Source organism: Mobula hypostoma, chromosome 15, assembly GCF_963921235.1.
Source record: "Mobula hypostoma chromosome 15, sMobHyp1.1, whole genome shotgun sequence".
NCBI classification, from domain to species: Eukaryota; Metazoa; Chordata; class Chondrichthyes; order Myliobatiformes; family Myliobatidae; genus Mobula; species Mobula hypostoma.
In genome coordinates, this window is record NC_086111.1 from 74,977,925 (window position 1) to 75,000,847 (window position 22,923).

At 48.0% G+C, this 22,923-nt stretch overlaps 1 protein-coding gene across 1 annotated transcript in view; it reads left to right on the forward strand.

Annotated features, from left to right (window-relative positions):
- Window positions 1–22,923, forward strand: part of LOC134356988 (laminin subunit beta-2-like) — a 142,483-nt gene that overhangs the window by 110,705 nt on the left and 8,855 nt on the right. The window contains exons 23-30 of the mRNA XM_063068281.1: window positions 825–921; window positions 2,425–2,797; window positions 5,250–5,434; window positions 6,238–6,479; window positions 8,857–9,060; window positions 14,880–15,024; window positions 15,897–16,104; window positions 18,631–18,772. Coding sequence (XP_062924351.1) covers window positions 825–921; window positions 2,425–2,797; window positions 5,250–5,434; window positions 6,238–6,479; window positions 8,857–9,060; window positions 14,880–15,024; window positions 15,897–16,104; window positions 18,631–18,772 — 1,596 coding nt within the window. The remainder of the gene's footprint in view (window positions 1–824; window positions 922–2,424; window positions 2,798–5,249; window positions 5,435–6,237; window positions 6,480–8,856; window positions 9,061–14,879; window positions 15,025–15,896; window positions 16,105–18,630; window positions 18,773–22,923) is intronic.

The following is a 22,923-nucleotide window of genomic DNA, read 5'->3' on the forward strand; positions in this document are numbered from 1 at the left end:
TCCACAAGTTCAGAATCAGAATCAGATTTGTTATCACTGACATGCTGTATATCATGAAATTTGCTGTTTTGAGGTAGCAGTACAGTGCAAAACATAAAATGTACTAGAAATTATAATAAGATATATATATACAGAAATAACCAATGGAAAAAGAGAGAAAAAATAGTCATGTAGTGTTCATGAATCCATGGGCCATTCGGACACCTGATGGTGAAGGGGAAGAAGCTCTTGCTGAAACACTGAGTGTGTATGTTCAGACTCCTGTACCTCCTCTTTGATGCTAGCAATGAGAAGAGGGTATATCCTGGGTGGTGGGTTCCTTAGTGATGAATGCTACCTTTTTGAAGATGTCCTCGCTGCTGGGGAGATTAGTGCCCATGATGGAGCTGGCTGAATCTATAACTCTCTGTAGCTTTTCTTGATCCTGCGCAGTGACCCCTCCACACCAGACGGTGATGCAACCAGTTAGAACGCTCTCCACGGTACATCTGTAGAAATTTGCTTCCGTCTCTGGTGACATACGAAATCTCAAACTCCCAGTGAGATATAGCTACTATTGTGCTTTCTTTGTAATTGCATCAATATGTTGGGCCCAGGATAGATCTTCAGAGATCTGGTGAACAACCCCCCCCACCCCTGTGGTCGAGTGTAAAAACCTCACTCCAGGTGGCCAGCTGTGGTCCTTCTACGACCTGTCCTTGTGAACCCATCTGCTGGGTAGTTTGATCCCCAATGTGGTCTGGGGGATGTGGCACGCAGCAGATGATCTGAGAGCATACTCTTCAGTTCAGCCGGGTCTGACAGCAGTGTCTTTCTCTCCACAGTTTAGTGGCCAGTGCCAGTGTCGCCCTGGTTTCGGAGGCCGTTCCTGCACCGATTGCCAGGAGAATTACTGGGGTGATCCCAACACGCGGTGTCGAGGTGAGAATGGTGGCTCAAACCTTGTCTTCACACAACAGAGGGACTGGAGACAAGGCATCAGGCTGTACTGGTCTCTGTCCAACGCCACGGTAGCTTAGTGGAGAGTGCAACACAATTACAGTTCAGGGTGACAGGCTTCCGACTTCAACTCCAACGCCATCTACATCTGTACATCGGTCCCTGTATGTTTCCAAGGATTTTCCACGGGGGCTCCAGTTTCCTTCCACATTCAAAAGATGTACTGGATAGGCTAATCAGTGATTGTAAATTGTCCTGTGATTAGGTTAGGATTAATTGAGGTTGTGTGGAGTTGCTGTAGTGGTGTGGTTCAAAGGGCCAGAAGGGCGGACTTCTCACAGTAACACTAAATAAATCAGTAATTCTTCACTGTGTGTGATGGGACATCGCAGAGGGAGATCCACACCATCCCATCACACACTCCCGGGGTCAGACGCAGAGTGAAATTCCCTCCACACCGTCCCATCACACACTCCCGGGGTCAGACACAGAGTGAATCTCCCTCCACACCGTCCCATCACACACTCCCGGGGTCAGACACAGAGTGAAACTCCCTCCACACCATCCCATCACACACTCCCGGGGTCAGACACAGAGTGAAATTCCCTCCACACCGTCCCATCACACACTCCCGGGGTCAGACACAGAGTGAATCTCCCTCCACACCATCCCATCACACACTCCCGGGGTCAGACGCAGAGTGAAACTCCCTCCACGCCGTCCTATCACACACTCCCGGGGTCAGACACAGAGTGAATCTCCCTCCACACCGTCCCATCACACACTCCCGGGGTCAGACACAGAGTGAGGTTCCCTCCACACCATCCCATCACACACTCCCGGGGTCAGACACAGAGTGAAACTCCCTCCACACCATCCCATCACACACTCCCGGGGTCAGACACAGAGTGAAACTCCCTCCACACCATCCCATCACACACTCCCGGGGTCAGACACAGAGTGAAACTCCCTCCACACCATCCCATCACACACTCCCGGGGTCAGACACAGAGTGAAATTCCCTCCACACCGTCCCATCACACACTCCCGGGGTCAGACACAGAGTGAATCTCCCTCCACACTGTCCCATCACACACTCCCGGGGTCAGACACAGAGTGAAGCTCCCTCCACACCGTCCCATCACACACTCCCGGGGTCAGACACAGAGTGAATCTCCCTCCACAATGTCCCATCACACACTCCCGGGGTCAGACACAGAGTGAAGCTCCCTCCACACAGTCCCATCACACACTCCCGGGGTCAGACACAGAGTGAATCTGGAGTAAACTGGTCCCTCTTCCTACATCAACATTTCAGTCCATCTGGTTTTACTTTTCATTTTTGTACTGAATGGAAACAAATTCTTTGGACCAACTGGCCCATGCTGATGAGAATGCCAATCTAAGGCAGTCCCATTCGAGCGATCTGCTCGAACCACTTCCCACACATGTCACACTCATTTTTCCTCCTTCTCTCTCTGCCAGTGTGTGACTGTGAGCAGCGAGGTGTACAGACTCGGCAATGTGACCGTGTCACCGGGCATTGTGTCTGCCGCTTGGGCGTCTCTGGTGTCCGCTGTGACACGTGTGCCCGGGGCTTCTGGGGGGAGTTCCCGGACTGCCAACCGTGCCACCAGTGTTTCGGAGACTGGGACCGCGTCGTGCAGGACCTGGCTGCACAGACCAGGCTCCTGGCCGAGCGAGCGGGAGAGATCCAGACCTCCGGGGTCGCTGGCCTGTACGAGAAGAACTTCCGGGAGTTGGAGGAGAAGCTAGCGCAGGCACAGAGGATTGTCACTGCCCGCAACACGACCGCCATGGCCGTGGCTCAGCTGATGAACCTGATCAATGACATCCGGTGAGTGGTACAATAGCCACAACGTCCCAGCAGGTTGTCCCTTCCCCTCTGCCCACCCTCCTGCAGATGAGTTACACTGAGTGAGAATGGTGGGGTGGGGGTATCAATGTGTGTGTGGGCAGGGGCTGGTGTCAGACTGGGTGGGTATCAATATGTGTCTGGGTGGGGTGAGGTGGAATTATACAGGTGGGGTACTAATGGATGTGGAGAGGAGGTGGAATTAGGCAAGTGGTGTATTAATGTATGTGTGGCTGGGGGTGGTGTCAGACTGGGTGGGGGTATTTGTGTGTGGGGAGAGGGGGTGGAATTAGACAGGTGAGGTATTAATGTGTGGGGAGAGGGGAGGGATTAGACAGGTGGGGTTAATGGATGTGTGGAGGGGGTTAGGTTTAGACAGGTGAGTTATCAAGGGCGTGTGGAGTATGAGGGTGTATTTGACACCTGGAGTATGAATGGCTGTGTGGAGAGGGGCTGGAATTAGACAGGTGGGGTATTAATGGGTGTGGGAGAAGCAGTGGAATTAGACATGTGGGTATGAGACCACAGATATTGGAGAAGAATTAGGCCATTTGGCCCATCAAGTCTGCCCCGCCGTTCAATCATGGCTGATCCTTTCCTCCCCTCCTCTGCCCCACTCCACAGCCTTCTCTCTGTAACCTTTGATGCCACGCCCAATCAAGAAACGATCAAGCTCTGCCTTAAATACACCAATGACCTGGATTCCACAGCTGCCTGTGTTAACAAATTCAACAAATTCCACAAATTCACCCTCTAGCTAAAGACATTTCTCCGCATCTCTGATTTAAATGGACGCCCCTCTATCCTGAGGCTGTGCTGCTCTCCCTCCCTCTTTAAAATACTGTGGACACGATCCGAGACATTCCTAACCCTGGCACCTGGAAGGCAACATACCATCCGGGTGTCCCGTTCACATCCACAGAATCTCCTGTCTCTTCCCCTGAATATTTGAGTCCCCTATCACTACAGTTGGTGTGTGGAGAGGGCATGTGATTAGACAGGTGGGATATTAATGGGTGTGGGAAGAGGGGTGAAGTATCAAAGACATCAAAGGATTCACAACTGGAGGCCATAATATAAATAACATCAGATATGCTGATGACATAGTACTAGTAGCTGACTCAGAAACAAAACTTCAAGAACTACTCACTATAGTGGCAGCAGAAAGTAATCGCAGAGGCCTCTCCATCAACACCAAGAGGACAGAAAGCATGGTCATCCCCAGAAAGACAAACATCCCATAATGTGTGATGAAGATCAGAAATACAAACATCAAACAAGTCAACAAATTCAGATATCTTGGCAGCCTAATAACAAGTAATGGCAGGTGCGACACAGATATCAAATACAGAATAGCAATGGCGAAAGAAGCTTTCCAAAAAATGAAGACCATATTAACAGACAGAAAGATGAGCACGTACACTAAAAACAGAATACTGCAGTGCTACATTTATTCTATCCTGACTTATGGAAGTGAATGCTGGACCATTTCTCCAGCAATGGAAAAGAGACTAGAAGCAGCTGAATTATGGTTCTACAGGAGAATGTTAAAAATATCATGGACCACACACACATCAAATGAAGAAGTTCTGAGAAGAGCCCAAGCAGTTAGATCACTCATACCAACAATAAGAGAAAGACAACTCAGATTCCTCGGACACACCGTGCGGAAAGATGAACTAGAAAAACTTACTCTCTGGAAAGATCGAGGGGAGCAAACCTATGAGGAAGACCTCAGCTTATGTACATCAAAAGCATAGCCAGGTGGCTACACATCGAGGAAACGGAAGCCATCCAAAAAAAACGAAGGATAGATCTATATGGAAAACCATGGTCACCAAAGTCTGCATCGGATATGGTTCCTAGACAGACAGGGAAGAGGGGCAGGTTAGAGAGATGGGGTATTAATGGGTGTGGGGAGAGGGGTTAGAGAGATGGGGTATTAATGGGTGTGGGGAGAGGGGTTAGAGAGACGGGGTATTAATGGGTGTGGGGAGAGAGGTTAGAGAGATGGGGTATTAATGGGTGTGGGGAGAGGGGTTAGAGAGATGGGGTATTAATGGGTGTGGGGAGAGGGGTTAGAGAGATAGGGTATTAATGGGTGTGGGGAGAGGGGTTAGAGAGATGGGGTATTAATGGGTGTGGGGAGAGGGGTTAGAGAGATGGGGTATTAATGGGTGTGGGGAGAGGGGTTAGAGAGATGGGGTATTAATGGGTGTGGGGAGAGGGGTTAGAGAGATGGGGTATTAATGGGTGCGGGGAGAGGGGTTAGAGAGACGGGGTATTAATGGGTGTGGGGAGAGGGGTAGGTTAGACAGGGGTTATTGTTTGGTGTGAGAGACTTTGGTTAGAATGAGTGAATGCTACATGTGGGGGTGTGTGGAAAACCCAACTTTTGCCAGTGTGATATTTAAAACCAAACTAATCTGTCCAGGGACAAGATCACAGGAACGTCGGACATCCTGAACGGGCTGGAAGATGTTCTCACTGCTGTTCAGAATCAGAACAGCGGTGCCAGCGTGGAGCTGAGTAACCTGGAACGTGAGGCGCGCGCTCTCAACCTCTCAGCGAAGGAGCTGGCCCACCAGCTCGACATCCTGAAACACTCCAACTTCCTGGGTACGTGCGCGGCTGTCTCTCCATGTAACACACACAAAATGCAGGAGGAACCAGCAGGTCAGGCAGCACCGATGGAATCTCACTGTGTTGGCCCATTACCAGTTTGAGCAGTGACCACACCTCTGCCTCCTGTCAGTGAGCCCAGCACCTCAGACAGACACACCCGAGCTGGCAGTAAACTGTTGGAAAGAATATACTGTGGGATCCCGCCCAGGGAACTCAGTTTAACACTGACATTAGCCTGTCAGGAGAGAGATAAAAATATTTGTTGTCCAGCAGTTATGGAAAATCTGGACCTCAGAGTTCAATATACCTGTGTGCTTGTCCTAATTCTTAACACACAAATCCCAGTGATTGGTTTCCTTAACCTGCTGGCCTGAATGATTTGAGTGAAGGAGGATAAGAGGTAACTTAATGGAGATGTAAAAGGCAGAGATCGAGTGGACAACTTTTTCCCAGAGCAGAAATGACTAATACGAGGGGGCATAATTTTACGGTGATTGGGTGATTGGAGGAAAGTATGGGGGGGTGTCAGTGCTGGTGGTAGAAGCAGATACCTTAGGGACATTTAAGAAACTCTTAGATAAGCAGATGGATGATAGAAAACTGGAGGGTTATGTGGGAGGGAAGGGTTAGATTGATCTTGGAGTAGGTGAGAGGGTAGGCACAACATTATGGGCCGAAGGGTCTGTACTATTCGATGTTCTAGTTCTACTGCTGTTACCTCCTTGCTCCTCTGATTAACCGCTCATTGACTCGAGCTGACCTGGTTGATTTGTGCTGATGTTGCCTCCTCTCACCAGGGGCGTATGACAGCATTCAGAACTCTTACCGCCAGTCGTGGCAGGCGGAGAGGACAGTGAATGGCTCCACTGTTACCTTCCCTAGTATTGTCAGCGAGTCGGCAAGCACCCGCCACAGGACAGAATTGTTAATGAGAGCCAGGAAGGATGACTTCATTCGCAAGAACGCCGCCAACCGGCGTGCTCTCAACGACTTGGCAGCCAAGGTGCAGACCCTCAATCTGAAGAACATTAATGAGAAGGTTGGTGTTGACTTGCTCCCTGTCGTAACCCCAAGCTGTTTGATGTGGATTTTACGTTGTTTCTGGGTTTTAGCCCCATTCTAACACTGTTAGATGATACAGGTAAACCACAAATCTGCCGATGTTGAAAATCGGCAATAAAAACAGAAACTGCTGAAAACCCTTGGCAGCCCCAGAAGCATCTGTGGAGAGAGAAACATTTAACATTTCTGTTTAAAGACTCTTCCTCAGAACCGTGAAGCAGTATGGCTTTCCACAGATGCTGCCTGATTGCTGAGTGTTTCCAACAAGATCTCACCCTATGTTGACATGTTGAACATGAAAAGGTCAGTCATCTGAAGACCAGAGGTCCAGCTTTGCTTCAGGAGCAATGTGAATGCTCAGGAATTCTTTCTATGAAAGATCTTGGGATCAGAGGACCATCTATGTGCATGGGTGGTGGATGGGAAGGAGGAACAGGACTGGGATTAGGGACTGTGTATGTTGGAAGAGAGAAATGGGACTGGGATTAGACTGTGGATGTCTGTTGGGAGAGAGGAATGGGACTGGGATTAGGGGACTGTGTGTGTGTGTGTGTGTGTGTGTTGACAGGGTAGAACGGGACTGTGGATGTGTGTTGGGAGAGAGGAATGGGACTGGGATTAGGGGACTGTGTGTGTGTGTTGATAGGGTAGAACGGGACTGTGGATGTGTGTTGAGAGAGAGGAATGGGACTGGGATTAGGGGACTGTGTGTGTGTGTGTGTGTGTTTGGAGGGAGGAACAGGACTGGGATTGGGGGCTGTGTGTGTGTGTGTTGACAGGGTAGAACGGGACTGTGTATGTGTGATGGGAGGGTGGAATGGGACTGTGTGTGTCTTGGGAGGGAGGAACAGGTCTGGGGTTAGGGGACTGTATGTGTGTGTTTTGAGGATGGAAAGGGGCTGTGTATTAATTGGGAGGGAGGATTAGAGGACTGTGTGTGTGTGTTGGGAGGGTAGAACGGGACTGTGTATGTGTGTGTTGGGAGGGAGGAACGGGACTGGGATTCGAGAACTCTGTGTGTGTGTGTGTGTGTGTGTGTGTGTGTGTGTGTGGGGAGGGTTTAACGGGACTCTGTGTGTTGGGAGGGAGGAATGAGACTGTGTGTGTGTGTGTTGGGAGGGTTTAACGGGACTGTGTGTGTGTGTTGGGGGGAAGGAATGAGACTGTGTGTGTGTGTGTGTGTGTGTGTGTGTGGGGAGGGTTTAACGGGACTCTGTGTGTTGGGAGGGAGGAATGAGACTGTGTGTGTGTGCGTTGGGAGGGTTTAACGGGACTCTGTGTATGTGTGTGTGTTGGGAGGGAGGAATGAGACTGTGTGTGTCTGTGTGTGTGTGTGTGTGTGTGTGTGTGTGTGTGTGTGTGTTGGGAGGGTTTAACGGGACTTTGTGTGTGTGTGTTGGGAGGGAGGAATGAGACTGTGTGTGTGCGTGTGTGTGCTGGGAGGGAGGAAGGGGACTGTTTTGTTGTCGCTTTGTTGCTTGTTGGGTTCTGTTTCATTCTGTTCTGTGTTGTTTTCCCGAGCATTGTGGCGTGCTGTGTTGGTGCCAGAATATTTCGACACTTCCAGCATATCCTTGGGTGTGTTGGTTATTTATACAAATGACATATGTCACTGTGTTTTGATGTACAAGTGATAAATCATTCCAAATCTGAATGTTGGCCATTGTTGGGAGACCACCTCCTACTGCCCACTCACTGTGTCACTGAGATAGTGTGCTGAATCTTTGCAGTTAAACAGGCTTGATCTCTATTCCTTATTTAGAAAAAGAATGGGTAAGCTTATTCAAACATATACCGTCTCTGCCTCTGAAAGGTCTTCCTTACTGACAAAACAAGGAGAGAGTTGTCCTCCCCAGCAGCCTCCACATTTAGCAGATAAACACCCATCTAGCACTATCCTATCACCAAGTTAGATTTGGATCCAATTTGAAAACACACCAGACTCCATGTACACTAACCTTCTGGACCAGACTGACATGTGGGACTTTGTCCGTGTGAACCAGGTCTTCCTCCATCAATTTTAGAATAAAGAGCATGGAGCACATGACAGTACAGGCCCTTTGGCCTCAATTCTTCGTTGTGGTTAGGGTTAGCACAACACTCTACCGTACCAGAAACCCGGGTTCAATTCCCCCTCTTGTTTGTATGTTGTCCCCATAAGAATGTGGGTTTCCTCTGCCTGCCCTGGTTTCCTCCCACATTCCAAAGACAGGTCAATTGGTCACATGGGTGCAATTCAGCCAACCGTCAATGGCTCTTCACTAGTGCTTCATTTTTCTGAGGAACATGTCCCCAGCAGCGGGTATGTTCTCACGTGGTACTTGGTGCTGACATGACTGCTTGTTGCATTGCAGGTGTGTGGTGCCCCTGGAGATCTGCCCTGTCTGGACAGCCCATGTGGTGGGGCCGGTTGCTACGATGATGACGGCACTAGGCGGTGTGGGGGCCTCAGCTGCGAAGGGGCGGTAGCGGTTGCCGATGGTTCCCTTGGCCGGGCTCAGCAGTCAGAACAGGAGATTCAGAAAGCAATGAATGAGGTGGAGGAGCTCTTCCAGAAGGTGAGCAGTCACGGTCACAGTCACAGTCATAGTCATAGACATAGTCATACTTTATTGATCCCGGGGGAAATTGGTTTTCGTTACAGTTGCACCATAAATAATAAATAGTAATAAAACCATAAATAGTTAAATAGTAATATGTAAATTATGCCAGTAAATTATGAAATAAGTCCAGGACCAGCCTATTGGCTCAGGGTGTCTGATCCTCCAAGGGAGGAGTTGTAAAGTCTGATGGCCACAGGCAGGAATGACTTCCTATGACGCTCTGTGTTGCATCTCGGTGGAATGAGTTTCTAGCTGAATGTACTCCTGTGCCCAACCAGTACATTATGTAGTGGATGGGAGACATTGACCAAGATGGCATGCAACTTGGACAGCATCCTCTTTTCAGACACCACCGTGAGAGAGTCCAGTTCCATCCCCACAACATCACTGGCCTTACGAATGAGTTTGTTGATTCTATTGGTGTCTGCTACCCTCAGCCTGCTGCCCCAGCACACAATAGCAAACATGATCGCACTGGCCACCACAGACTCGTAGAACATCCTCAGCATCGTCCGGCAGATGTTAAAGGACCTCAGTCTCCTCGGGAGCAGGAGGTTCTCACTTGGCCGTTCATGCCTGTCCTCCCACTTACTGATCTCACAGCTAATCTAATTGTAACCTCAATGTCCCCTGGTAACCCCTCGTCAAGAATCTGTCTTTAAAGATAGATAAAGATTAGATTTACTTATCACACGTATATGGAAATATAGAGTGGAATACATTGTATTAACGTCAACAATCAACATAGTCTGAAGATCGGCGGGGGAAGCCCACAGCGTCACCACACTTCCAGTACCAACGTTGCACGTTCACTATTTACTAACCCTAACCAGTACGCCTTTGGAATGTGGGAGGAAACTGGAGCAGCCAAAGTAAATGCACGAGGCGGTGGGGAGAACGTACAGATTCCTTATAGCTTGTGATGGGAATTGAACCGCTGTAAAGTGTGACACTAACTGCTGTGCTCATGCTGCTCTACCTACGTCTGCCATGCTACCCTACCTCTATCTAGCTGCACCAAACCTCTCCTGCATCTTCTCTGTACCATGCCATCTACCTCTATTGAACCTCTGGGGTATCCTGCTGTCTATCTCTCAAAGTATCAAAGGCTTTGCTCCCACTGCCTTTAGCAGAAGAAAGTTCCAGACTTTGGAACCTTTGTTACCCACCCTCTACCGCCGAGAGATAATATGTCATAATCTTCCGTCTCAAATCAGCGCCCCTGTGTTTCAACAGTGACCCCTAATTCTCCATCCTTGTTGCTCCACACTTCAAGAAGGGAGAGAGGCAGAAAAAAGGAAATTATAGGCCAGTTAGTCTGACCTGAGTGGTTAGGAAGATGTTAGAGTCTATTGTTAAGGATGTAGTTTTGGGGTACTTGAAGGCACTTTGGCCATAGTCAGCATGGTTACCTTAAGGAAAGTCTTGCCTGACAAACCTGTTGGAATCCTTTGAGGAAATAACAAGCAGGAGACACAAAGGATCATTCGTGGATGGTTTGTAACTGGATTTGCAGAAGGCCTTTGAGAAGGTGCCACACGAGGCTGCTTAGCAAGATAAAATCCTGTGGCATTACAGGAGAGATGCTGGCATGGATGGAGGAATGGCTGACAGGCAGGAGGCAGCGAGTGAGAATAAAGAGGGCTTTCTCTGGTTGGCTGCCAGTGAGTAGTGGTGTTCCTCAGGGGTCAGTATTGGGACACCTACTTTTCACATTGTTTGTCAGTGATTTAGATAATGGGACTGATGGCTTAGTAGCAGAGTTTGCAGATGATACGAGGATAGGTGGGGGGTAGGTAGTGCTGAGGAAGATAGGTGGAGGGGTAGGTAGTGCTGAGGAAGATAGGTGGAGGGGTAGGTAGTGCTGAGGAAGATAGGTGGAGGGGTAGGTAGTGCTGAGGAAGATAGGTGGGGGGTAGGTAGTGCTGAGGAAGATAGGTGGGGGGTAGGTAGTGCTGAGGAAGATAGGTGGGGGGTAGGTAGTGCTGAGGAAGATAGGTGGAGGGGTAGGTAGTGCTGAGGAAGATAGGTGGAGGGGTAGGTAGTGCTGAGGAAGATAGGTGGAGGGGTAGGTGGTGCTGAGGAAGATAGGTGGAGGGGTAGGTAGTGCTGAGGAAGATAGGTGGAGGGGTAGGTAGTGCTGAGGAAGATAGGTGGAGGGGTAGGTAGTGCTGAGGAAGATAGGTGGAGGGGTAGGTAGTGCTGAGGAAGATAGGTGGAGGGGTAGGTAGTGCTGAGGAAGATAGGTGGGGGGTAGGTAGTGCTGAGGAAGATAGGTGGGGGGTAGGTAGTGCTGAGGAAGATAGGTGGAGGGGTAGGTAGTGCTGAGGAAGATAGGTGGAGGGGTAGGTAGTGCTGAGGAAGATAGGTGGAGGGGTAGGTAGTGCTGAGGAAGATAGGTGGAGGGGTAGGTGGTGCTGAGGAAGATGGGTGGAGGGGTAGGTAGTGCTGAGGAAGATAGGTGGAGGGGTAGGTAATGCTGAGGAAGATAGGTGGAGGGGTAGGTAGTGCTGAGGAAGATAGGTGGAGGGGTAGGTAGTGCTGAGGAAGATAGGTGGAGGGGTAGGTAGTGCTGAGGAAGATAGGTGGAGGGGTAGGTAGTGCTGAGGAAGCAATGTGATTGCAGCGGGACTTGGACAAATTGGAAGAATGGCAAAAGAGCAGCAGATGGAACACAGTGTTGGGAAATGTATGATTTTGGTAAAAAGAATAGTGCGGGCTATTATCTAAATGGGGAGAAGGTTCAAACATCAGAGGTGCAGAGAGACTTAGGGGTCCTTGTGCAGGACGCCCAGAAGATTACTTTACAGGCTGAGTCTGTGGTAAAGAAGGCAAATGCAATGTTGGTTTTTATTTCAAGGGGAATAGAACATAAAAGCAAGGAGATAATGCCGAGCCTTTATAAGACAATCAGTCTGCACTTGGAGTATTGTCCACGGTTTTGGGCCCCACATCTCAAAAAGGATGTGTTGTCATTGGAGAGAGTCCAGAGGAGGTTCATGAGGATGACTCTGGGAATGAAGGGGTTAACATGTGAGGAGCGTTTGGCAGCTTTGGGCCTGTACTCACTGGAATTTAGAAGAATGCGGGGAGATCTAATTAAAACCTACCAAATGTTGAAAGGACTAGATAGGGTGGATGTGGAGAGGATATTTCCTGTGGTGGGTGTATCCAGAACTAGAGGGCACAGCCTCAAAATTGAAGGGTGACCCTTAGAACAGAGGTAAGGAGGAATTTTTTTAGCCAGAGAGTGGTGAATCTGTGGAATGCTCTGCCACAGACTGTGGTGGAGGCCAAGTCCATGGATATATTTAAGGTGGAAGTTGATAGTTTTCTGATCGGTCAGGGCATCAAAGGATATAGCAAGAAGGCAGGTGTATGGGGTTGAGTGGGATCTGGGACCCACCTTGATGGAATGGTGGAGCAGACTCGATGGACCAGTTGGCCTAATTCTGCTCCTGTATCTCATGGTCTTACGGTCTACATACACCTTACCTGCCCTCAGAACATCCGTCAGCATCACTCTCGGTCAAGTACCCTCTCTCTCTCTCTCCAAGCAGACGTAAACACGGTCTAACCACTCTCATGAGACAAATTGCCTATCTCCAGAAAAGGTTTCTGAACTTCTTTCAGTGCACGCATCACTATCCAGGACATGCTCTTCCTCATTGCTACCATCAGGGAGGACGTACGTACAAGAGCCTGATTCAGGAACGGCTCCTTGCCTTCCACCATCAGATTTTTGACTGGTCCTTGAATCCACGAACACTACCTCACTATTGCTTTCTTTTTACATTATTATTTTGTAATTGATAGATATTTACATCTTTGCACTGCACTGCTGTCACGAAACAACAAACTTCACATCCCACATCCTACTTGACACTGACAATTAACCTGAACACCTTTAAATAGGGAGATCAGCGCTACCAGATACACCCGATGTGGTCTCAGTTCCAGCCTTTGTGATGGAAACGGAACCTCACTATTGCACTGACTGATGACATTATTAGCTCCCTTAATTCAACCTGTGTACTAGTCTCTGTGAATGGTGTACTGGGAGACCCGTTGCATGCCAGATTTCTTCCTTCTCCCTCCACGCTATGCTTCCTTCCTGCCCAAATGGACAGTTTCACGTTTTACCACCTCAACACTCTGTTGTCCAGGTGTGGCAGAAATCTGCTCTCAAGACGAGGCTCTCTATTCCAGCTCATCTGAAACTCTACACATAACAGTTCAGTACAGCACCCTCTGGCCCACATTGTCTGTGCTGGCACCCTGTGCAAAAAGTAAAATCTGTCACACACAGAGTCATACTCTTACACACACAAATTCAGACTCACACACGCACACACAGACAGACAGACACACACACACACACACACACACACACAGACACACACACACACACACACACAGACAGACAGACACACACACAAACTTACTTTAAAACCATGTAGCTATATCTATTATTTGCTATGGGTAGATAGCATTTAATTCTGCATCTTTTAATTTTATATCTTTCTCTCAGCCCCAGCTCAGCCTCCAACACTCCAGAGAAAACAGATTTTGTCCAACCTCTTCTTATTGCTAATACACTAATCTCGGCAGAATCCTGGTGGACCTCTTCTGCAGCCTCCACACCCTTCCTGTAAAGGGGTGACCAGAAATACACACAATACTCCAAATGTGGTCTGACCAAAGGCCAACATGACTTCCTGACTCCTTTACCCAAGGTCCCAACCAAGAACACAAGCATGCCATCTGCATTCCCCACCACCTATCCACTTGTGTTACCCCTTTCAGGGAGATGTGGACTTGCACCCCGAGATCCCTCTGGACATCAGTGCTCCTGAGGGTCCTGCCATTCACTGTACACTTTCCTCTTGCACTTGACCTTCCAAAGTGCAACACATCTGGATTTAACTCCACCTTCCATGTCTCTGCCCGTGTTACCAAACGGTCCACATCCTGCTGAATTCATTCACAGTCTTCCTTACTCTCCAGAATTCCATCAATTTCGGTGTCATTTACAAACTCAGTAATCAGACCGCCTCTATCGTCAACCAAATCGTTATTAAAGTCGACAACCATCAGACTCCTGAACCAGTGTGGACAACTTCACTCACCTCAACACTGAACTGGTTCCACACCCTACAGACTCGCTTTCAAGGCTCTACAGCTCCTGTTCTCAGATTTATTTATTTATTTATTTGCACACCATCCATGTCAAAGTCAAAGTAAATTTATTATCAAAGTGCATGTATGTCATCAAATAATACCTTCAGATGCTTTTTCTTGCGGGCGTTTATGGGAAACTAAATAAAAACAACAGAATTTATGAAAAATTGTACATAACTAAAACAATGTGAAATTATACAAATAAATGGATGGATGGAGCATGTATGGAATGCTGGAGGAACTCATCTTTTATGGAGGGGACTAGTCAGTGGATGTTTAGGGATGAGATCCTTCATCTGGAACATTTGACAGTTTATTCTCCTTCATTGAAGCTGCCTGATTTGCCGAGTTCCTCCAGCATTTTGTGTGTGTTGCCCACAGAGGGGAGGCTGGTTTCCGTGATGCACTGAGCTGTGTCCATGACTCTCTGCAGTTTTGTGTGGATTAGTATGAATGGGTTAGTATTGTCTCCACGGGCTGAAGGGCAGGTTTCCATTCTGTGGCGAGCAGGTTTCATTGTTGCAGCGTGCACACCTTGGACCACAGGCAGATGGTCTCCTGGTCTGTAACATTCTCTGATCTTGCACTTGCAGGTTGCTCTGGCTAAGCTGAAAGCCAATGAAGCAAAGCAGAGAGCTCGGGGGACCCTGGACAAAGCAAACGATGCCAGGGAACGGATTAGTCACTCTAACAAAGAACTCCGTAACCTCATCAATCAAATCCGAAACTTCCTCACACGTAAGACACAGTGCGTTCAAGGGTCAAAGTTATAATCCATCACTGCAGGTGGTGATAAAGATTTATACTAACCCTTGGTGCTCTAGGGAGCCACACTGCCATGATTGGAGAGGCATCTGATCACTCATGTCCTAAACATAGGAAATTCTGCAGATGCTGGAAATCCAGAGCAACACACACAAAATGCTGGAGGAACTCAGCAGGTCAGGCAGCATCTATGGAGGGAAATCAATAATTAATGTCCTGCAGGCAGCAGAATTGCCTCATTATGTTGTCTGTGATGACAGGGCCCACTCTAGCTGACTTACACCTATTGGGAATCCTAACCTCTGATTTCTGCATTATCTTCCTGTTTAGAAAAGTCAACGTCTTTATTTCATCTCCCAAAATGCACGAACATACTCTTCCCTGTGCTGTATTGCACACTCAGGAGAAATAGTTATAAATCTGGGCTTGCCTGCAGCTGTCTCTGCACTAAGACCATAAACTACCTTATTCTGTATCCCATTTTAACCCACCTCTTGGTAGAGGTGTACAGGGTGATAAGAGACACAGCCAGCACTGATTTCCCAGGGCAGCAGCGGATATTACGAGAGGGCATATTTTTAAGGTAACTGGAAGAAAGTATAGTGGGTGGTGTCAGAGGTAGAGTGGTGGGTGTGTGGATTGCATTGTCAGCGTGATGGTACAAGCAGATACATTAGGGTCATTTAAGAGACTCTGTGGCACATGGGTGATAGGAAAATGGAGGGCTATTTGGGAGGGAAGGGTTACATTGACCTTAGAGTTGGTTAAATGATCAGCACAATATAGTGGGCTGAAGTGTCTGTTCAGTGTTGCAATGTTCTCTGTTCTGTGTTGTATCTCCACAGAAGAGGGTGCGGACCCCGACAGCATTGAGATGGTGGCCAGTCAGGTGCTCAAGCTCTCGATCCCCGCCTCCCCACAGCAAATCCGTCACCTTGCAGAGGAGATCAAGGACAAGGTCAGCAGCTTATCCAATGTGGATGACATCTTGGATCAAACTGCCGATGACGTGAGGAGAGCTAGTCAGCTTCTTCAGGATGCAAGAAGGGCAAGGTAGGTCCATGGCAGAATGTCCATGTTTTACGTCCGCAGCAGAACGCCCACGCGGTAGGTCTGCGGCGGAACGCCCACATTTTAGGTCCACAGGGGAACATCCACATGGTAGGTTCCAGGAGAACGTCCATATGCTACCTCCACACAGTAGATCCACAGTGGAATATCCACAGGGAAGTTTCACATAGAAAGTCCACATTCAAATGTTCTCCAGCTCCTGCCATTCATCTACCAGTGTCGGTGAAACTGGGAAAATCAGCGTCTAGTCATAAACAACAGAGATTCTGCAGTTGCTGGAAATCCAGAGCAACAGTCACAAAATGCTGGTGAACTCAGCAGGTCAGGCAGCATCTATGGAGAAGAGTAAACTGTTGATGTTTCAGGCCAAGACCCTGACGAGACTGAACTCCTGCCTCAGAAAGGACCTGGATCCATTGCAATTTGCCTCTCGCCACAATAGGTCAATGGCAGACGCAATCTCAACGGCTCTTCACACAGCCTTTGACCAACTGGACAATACAAACTACTATGTCAGGACTGTAGCTCCGCATTTAACACCATCATTCCCACAATCCTGATTGATAAGTTACAGAACCTGGGCCTCTGTACCTCCCTCTGAAATTGGATCCTCGACTTCCACAATCTGCAGATTGGTGATAATATCTCCTCCTTCCTGACGATCAACACTGGTGCACCTCAGGGGTGTGTGCTTAGCCCACTGTTCTATTCTCTATATACACACGACTCTGTGGCTAGGCATAGCTCAAATACCATCTATTGCTGACGATACAACCATTGTTGGTAGAATCTCAGGTGGTGATGAGAGGGCGTACAGGAGTGAGATATGCCAACTAGTGGAGTGGTGCCGCAGCAACAACCTGGCACTCAACGTCAGTAAGATGAAAAAGCTGATTGTGGACTTCAGGAAGGGTAAGATGAAGGAACACACACCAGTTCTCACAGAGGGATCAGAAGTGGAGAGAGTGAGCAGTTTCAAGTTCCTGGGTGTCAAGATCTCTGAGGATCTAACCTGGTCCCAACATATCAATACAGCTATAAAGAAGGCAAGACAGTGACTATACTTCATTCGGAGTTTGAAGACATTTGGTATGTCAACAAAAACGCTCAAAAACTTCTATATATGATACGTGGAGAGCATTCTGACAGGCTGCATCACTGTCTGGTATGGAGGGGCTACTGCACAGGACCGAAAGAAGCTGCAGAGGGTCGTAAATTTAATCAGCTCCATCTTGGGTACTAGCCTAAATGTCCTAGCCTACACAAAGTACCCAGGACATCTTCAAGGCGGTGTCTCAGAAAGGCAGCGTCCATTATTAAGGACCTCCAGCACCCAGGGCATGCCCTTTTCTCACTGTTACCACCAGGTAGGATGTACAGAAGTCTGAAGGCACACACTCAGTGATTCGGGAACAGCTTCTTCCCCTCTGCCATCCCATTCCTGAATGGACATTGAACCTGTGAACGCTACTTCGCTTTTTTAGTAGATATTATTTGTTTTTGCACGATTTTAATATATTCAATATAAGTAAATCTATTCAATTTACTTATTTATTTATGCATTTTTTCTCCTATATTATGTATTGCATTGAACTGCTGCTGCTAAGTTAACAAATTTCACGCCACAGGCTGGTGATAATAAAGCTGATTCTGATCAGGACTGGAAAGGAAGGGGGAAGAAGGTAGGGAGAGGGAGAGGAGTACAACCTGGCAGGTGATAGGTGAGACCAGGGGAGGGGGTTAGGTGGGAGGCTGGATGATGAAGTGTGAAACTGGCAGCAGATGGGTAGAAAAGGTAAAGGGCTGTAAAGGAGGAATCTAATAGGAGAGGACAGTGGACCATGTTAGAAAGGGAAGGAGGAGTGGAACCAGAGGGAAGACAGGTGACAGGTGAGGAGAAGGTACGGTGAGAGAGGTGCACTCCCAGCACCCAGATCAAATGATGCAGCTATCCCTGTCACTCAGGAGTTTTACTTGGTTGTTTCAGCCACTCCCATGCTGGGAGAGAGGGAATCAACGGGAGATAGTATCAGAGAGCAGAGAACTACAGCTTCTTCACTCTGAGGGTGGTGAGAGTGTGGAATGAGTTGCCAGTGAAAATGGTGGATGTGGGTTCAATTTCAACATTTAAGGGAAGTTTGGATAAGTACAGTACATGGAGGCCCAATGGGGTATAGGGTATGGAGGGATGGAGCAGGTGCAGGTCAATGGGACGAGTCAGAAGACCAGGATGGAACGGACCAGGAGGTCTGCAGGGCCTGTCTGTGTGCTGTAGCGTTCTGTGACTCTGACTAGTGCAGGGGCAGTCAGAGGCTCAGCAAGACACCAAGGTCGCAGCAGGAGATGTGAGCAGAACACTTACATTCCCCATGTACCAAAACATGGCATTCTCTGTCTCTCTGTTACTCTCTCGCATCTCCCTCTCCCCCACCTCCCTCTCTGTTTCTCTCTGGCACTTTTTGTGAGTTGAGAATGAGCATTGGACTGTTTGCTTATTTTCCTGTCAAGGAGCCGTGCCGAAAACGTGAAGAACACGGCTGAGGCGGTGAAGCAAGCCCTAGAGGAGGCAGCCCGAGCTCAGGACGCTGCGCAAACAGCTATCAGACAAGCCAAGGGAGACATCGAGGAGAGTGACCAGACACTGAATGGGGTGAGGAGGAGCTGCCGATATAATCCTCGCCAGATTGACCAGAGAACACGGGCATGCCCTTCCCCAAAGTGCTCCATTCACCCGTTTTTAAATTCCCAATCTCTGATAAAGCTACCCAACAAAAATCATTTCATCTAGTAATTAAACAACTTAACTGAAACTCAGAATCACACCTTCTCAATGAAGAGTCCCAAACTACAAATGCTTGTCTGTTAAAATCTGCTCCCTGATTTCACTCCTGTATCTTAATTGTTTTCTGTATGAAGAAGTTGTGCGTGTCCTCTTTGGCCCTCACCAATTTTTATCAATGCACCTGAGAAAGCATCCAATCTGGAAGTATCAAGCTTCTTTAGGCAACTCATAAAAACGAGAGATTCTGCAGATGCTGGAAATCCAAGACAACACACTCAAAATATTGGAGGAACTCAGCAGGTGAGACAGCATCTTTGGAGAAGAATAAACAGTCAACATTTTGGGCCGAGACCCTTCTTCAGGACTGGAAAGGAAGAGGGAAGAATAAAAAGATGGGGGATGGGGAGGATAACTAGAAGGTGATAGGTGAAGCCACGTGGGTGGTAAAGATAAAGGGCTGGAGAAGATGGAAGCTGACAGGACAGGAGAGTGGACCATAGGAGAAAGGGAAGAAAGTTGGACACCAGGGGGAGGTGATAGGCAGGTATGGAGAATAGGTAAGAGGTCAGAATGGGAAATGGAAGAAGAGGGGAGGGGGATCATTTATTTTTACCAGAAGGAAACATCAATGTTCATGCTACCCAGATGGAACATGAGATGTTACTCCTCCACCCTGAGAATGGCCTCATCATAGCAAACAGGAGGCCATGGAGCAATATGCTAGAACAGGACTGGGAATAGGAATTAAAATGGAGGGCCACTGGGAAATTCCTCTTTTGGCAGAGGGAACTTGAGAGAGTTATTGACACAGCTCGGCACATCACAGATACGAGCCTCCCCTCCATGGAGTCTGTCTACACTTCTCAAAGCCTCAGTAAAGCCATCAGTATGATCAATGACCCAGCCACCCTGGGCATTTTCTCTTCTCCCCCTCCCGTTGAGCAGATGATACAAAAGCCTGAAAGCACGTCCCAGCAGGCTCAAGGACGGCCTCTATCCTCGGCCGTTGAATGTTTTCCTCGTGCAAGAAGAGGACGTTTGACCTCAATCTACTTTGTGACCTTGCACCCTCCCGACTGTCTGCACTGCACTTTCTCTGCAGCTGTTACACTTGAATCTGTGTTCTTGTTCCACCTCAATGCACTGAGTAAGGAATGTTTTTGTATATGCAAGACAAGATTTTAACTGTAAATGTAACTAAGGTAAACTCATTTAACCTATTTAAAGGCAGACTCCATCAGTGATATTGCCTCTGGTTTTAGAACATAGACTAGTACAGCACAGGATCAGGCCCTTTGGCCCACAATGCTGTGCCAAACCAATTCAATTAGTCATCCAAATGCCAACTAAACATAATCATCCCTGATGAAAATGGCAGAGTTTGTCATCAAAATGTTGGTTAAAATTGATACCTGTACCCAGCTGGAAGCCCAGAAAGAGCTTATTCATAAACTAATCTCTTCTGCCCAAACAATGTCCCTATCCTTCCATTTCCCTGACATTCACGAGTTTATCTAACATCTCTTAATTGTCCCTGATGTATCTGACTCTGCCGCCACCACAGAGAGTGCATCCCAGGCACCCGCCACGCTCTGTAAAATAACTTCCCCTCACATCTCCTCTAAAATTACCCCCTCTCAAATCGAATGTACACCTTCTGGTGTTAGACACTTCAACCCCGGGAAACAGATATTCTCTGTCTACTCTCTCTGTGCCTCTCATAATCTTATAAAACTTTATCAGGTCTCCCCTCAGCCTTGCCACTCCTGAGAAAACAGCCCAAGTTTGTCCAGTTAATCTCCCATTATAGCCCATGCTCGCTAATCCAGGCAACACCCTGGTAAAATTATTAGATTTTTCCCTCAGTAGCACATCCTGTCCTTGTATTTGCAACACATCACACTTCTTTATCAGCCTCCAACGGCCCCAATAATTCATCCCATAACACCATAAGACATAGGAATAGAATGAGGCTATTCAGCCCATCAAGTCTACTCCATCATTCCATCATGGCTAATCCTTCTCAACCTCATTCTCCTGCCTTCGCCCCGTAACCTTTGACACCCTGACTATCAACCTCCACTAATTATACCCAATGACTTGGCCTCCACAACTGTCTATGGCAATGAAATCGAGAGATTCACCACCCACTGGCTAAAGAAGTTCCTCCTCATCTCTGATCTAAAGGGACATCGGTCTATCTCGGCCTTTCAACATTCAATAGGTTTCAATAAGGTTCCTCTCATTCTTCTAAACTCTCAGCAACCATGGCCTCACCTCCTTTCTGACATTCCCACTGTCCTGTCCACCTCTCTTCCCACTTCTCTGCAACTTAAAGAACAATACATGTGAAAGAAGAAATATTTTATATGATTCTTCACATGTATATTATTCATTGAGCAACAACGCAAACTGGTTGCTTCACAGTCTGGTATGGTGAGGTCACTGCACAGGATCGGCCAAAGCAGCAGGAAGTTGTGAGTTCAGTCAGCTCTATCATGGGCACCAGTCTCCCCAGCATCCAGGACATCTTCAAAAGGCAATGCCTCAGAAAGGCGGCGTCCATCACGAGGGACCCTCATCACCCAGGACATGCCCTCTTCTCCATTGCAGGAGCCGGAAGACACACACTCAATGTTTCAGGAACAGTTTCTTCCCCTCCACCATCAGGTTTCTGAATGGTCCATAAAACCACGAATACTACATCACAAGTTTTTTTTTGCTCTCCTTTTGCACAACTTACTTAATTTTTATGTTTATTTCCTATTGTCATTTATAGATTTCTTTCATTATTATGCATTGCAATGTACCACTGACATAAATTTCATAACACATGCCAGTGATACTAATTCTGATTCGGATTAGGATCCTGCTCGCTCTCTCATCACAGCCGTTTCCCAAATGTGCATTTCCCATCTCCGAGGAGTTGTCAGAACCTGAACCCTATCGTAAGCTGGGGACTGCCTCACTGCACCCCTCTCATCAGCAGCTTCAAGCTATCTGATAATTCAGATCTTTTCACCTGCTGGTGTGCTGACTGCACTATCCGGGACACCTCACTGTGTCTGCTGTACCATGGCCTGGTGTACTGCCTGCTCTGCCGATGACCTTGTTCACTGGCCCCACTGTTCACCAGTAATGTGAGTTACTGAGATAAGGAGCACATTGTGAACTACTACTACGTCGACTCAGGCCTAGGGGGCCGGCGTTGGGCACGATGATGGACTCTCTACTTCTCCCTCTCCCTCATCAGTGTGTTCAGTTCATCTACATTAGCTGCATCGCTGTCTTCTAGGACCGTGTTGACCATAGTCTTGGGAGGGCGCCCAGGGTTCATCCTCCCGTGCTTGGGCTCCCATATGATGACTAGGCTGACAGGTAGCTCGGGGTGGCGTAGACAGTGCCCCGCTAGTTGCAGTCTTCTCACCTCGATTTTAGTGGTGAGCATCGGTAAGTCGTTATAGAACTCAACGTTCGTCATGTGCTGTTGCCAACTCACGTCAAGAGCCATCCGGAGCATTCGTGTATAGCAACCATCTAGAGACTTTCGCATCATCTTGGTGAGTATCCACGTCTCACATCCATACGTGAGAATGGACTCTATGACTGCTATGAAAATCCTCTTTTGAAGCCGTCTGGTCAGGTTCGACTTCCAGATTTCCTTCATGTGGTTCATAGCCCTCCACGCCAGCGCCTTCCGTATCTTTATGTCCTTCTCCGAACTCATCATTCTTGACCCATTGTGAAAGTCAAAGTAAACTTATTATCAAAGTACATGTGGGTCACTGAATACTACCTTGGGATTCATATTCTTGCAGGCGTAGAATATAAAGAGTAGGTGACTAAGGCTTCCGTCGGGCAGGGTCCACCATGGAAGTGGCATCCTCGCTGTCCAAATACACCAGCTTGGGCATTACCATATGGAGAGTGAGCTGTTGTACCCAGCTCCCCCTCTCCACGCACCTGATAAACCATAAACCCAAAGGAACGGCAGAGACCGATACAGTTTGGTACCAGCA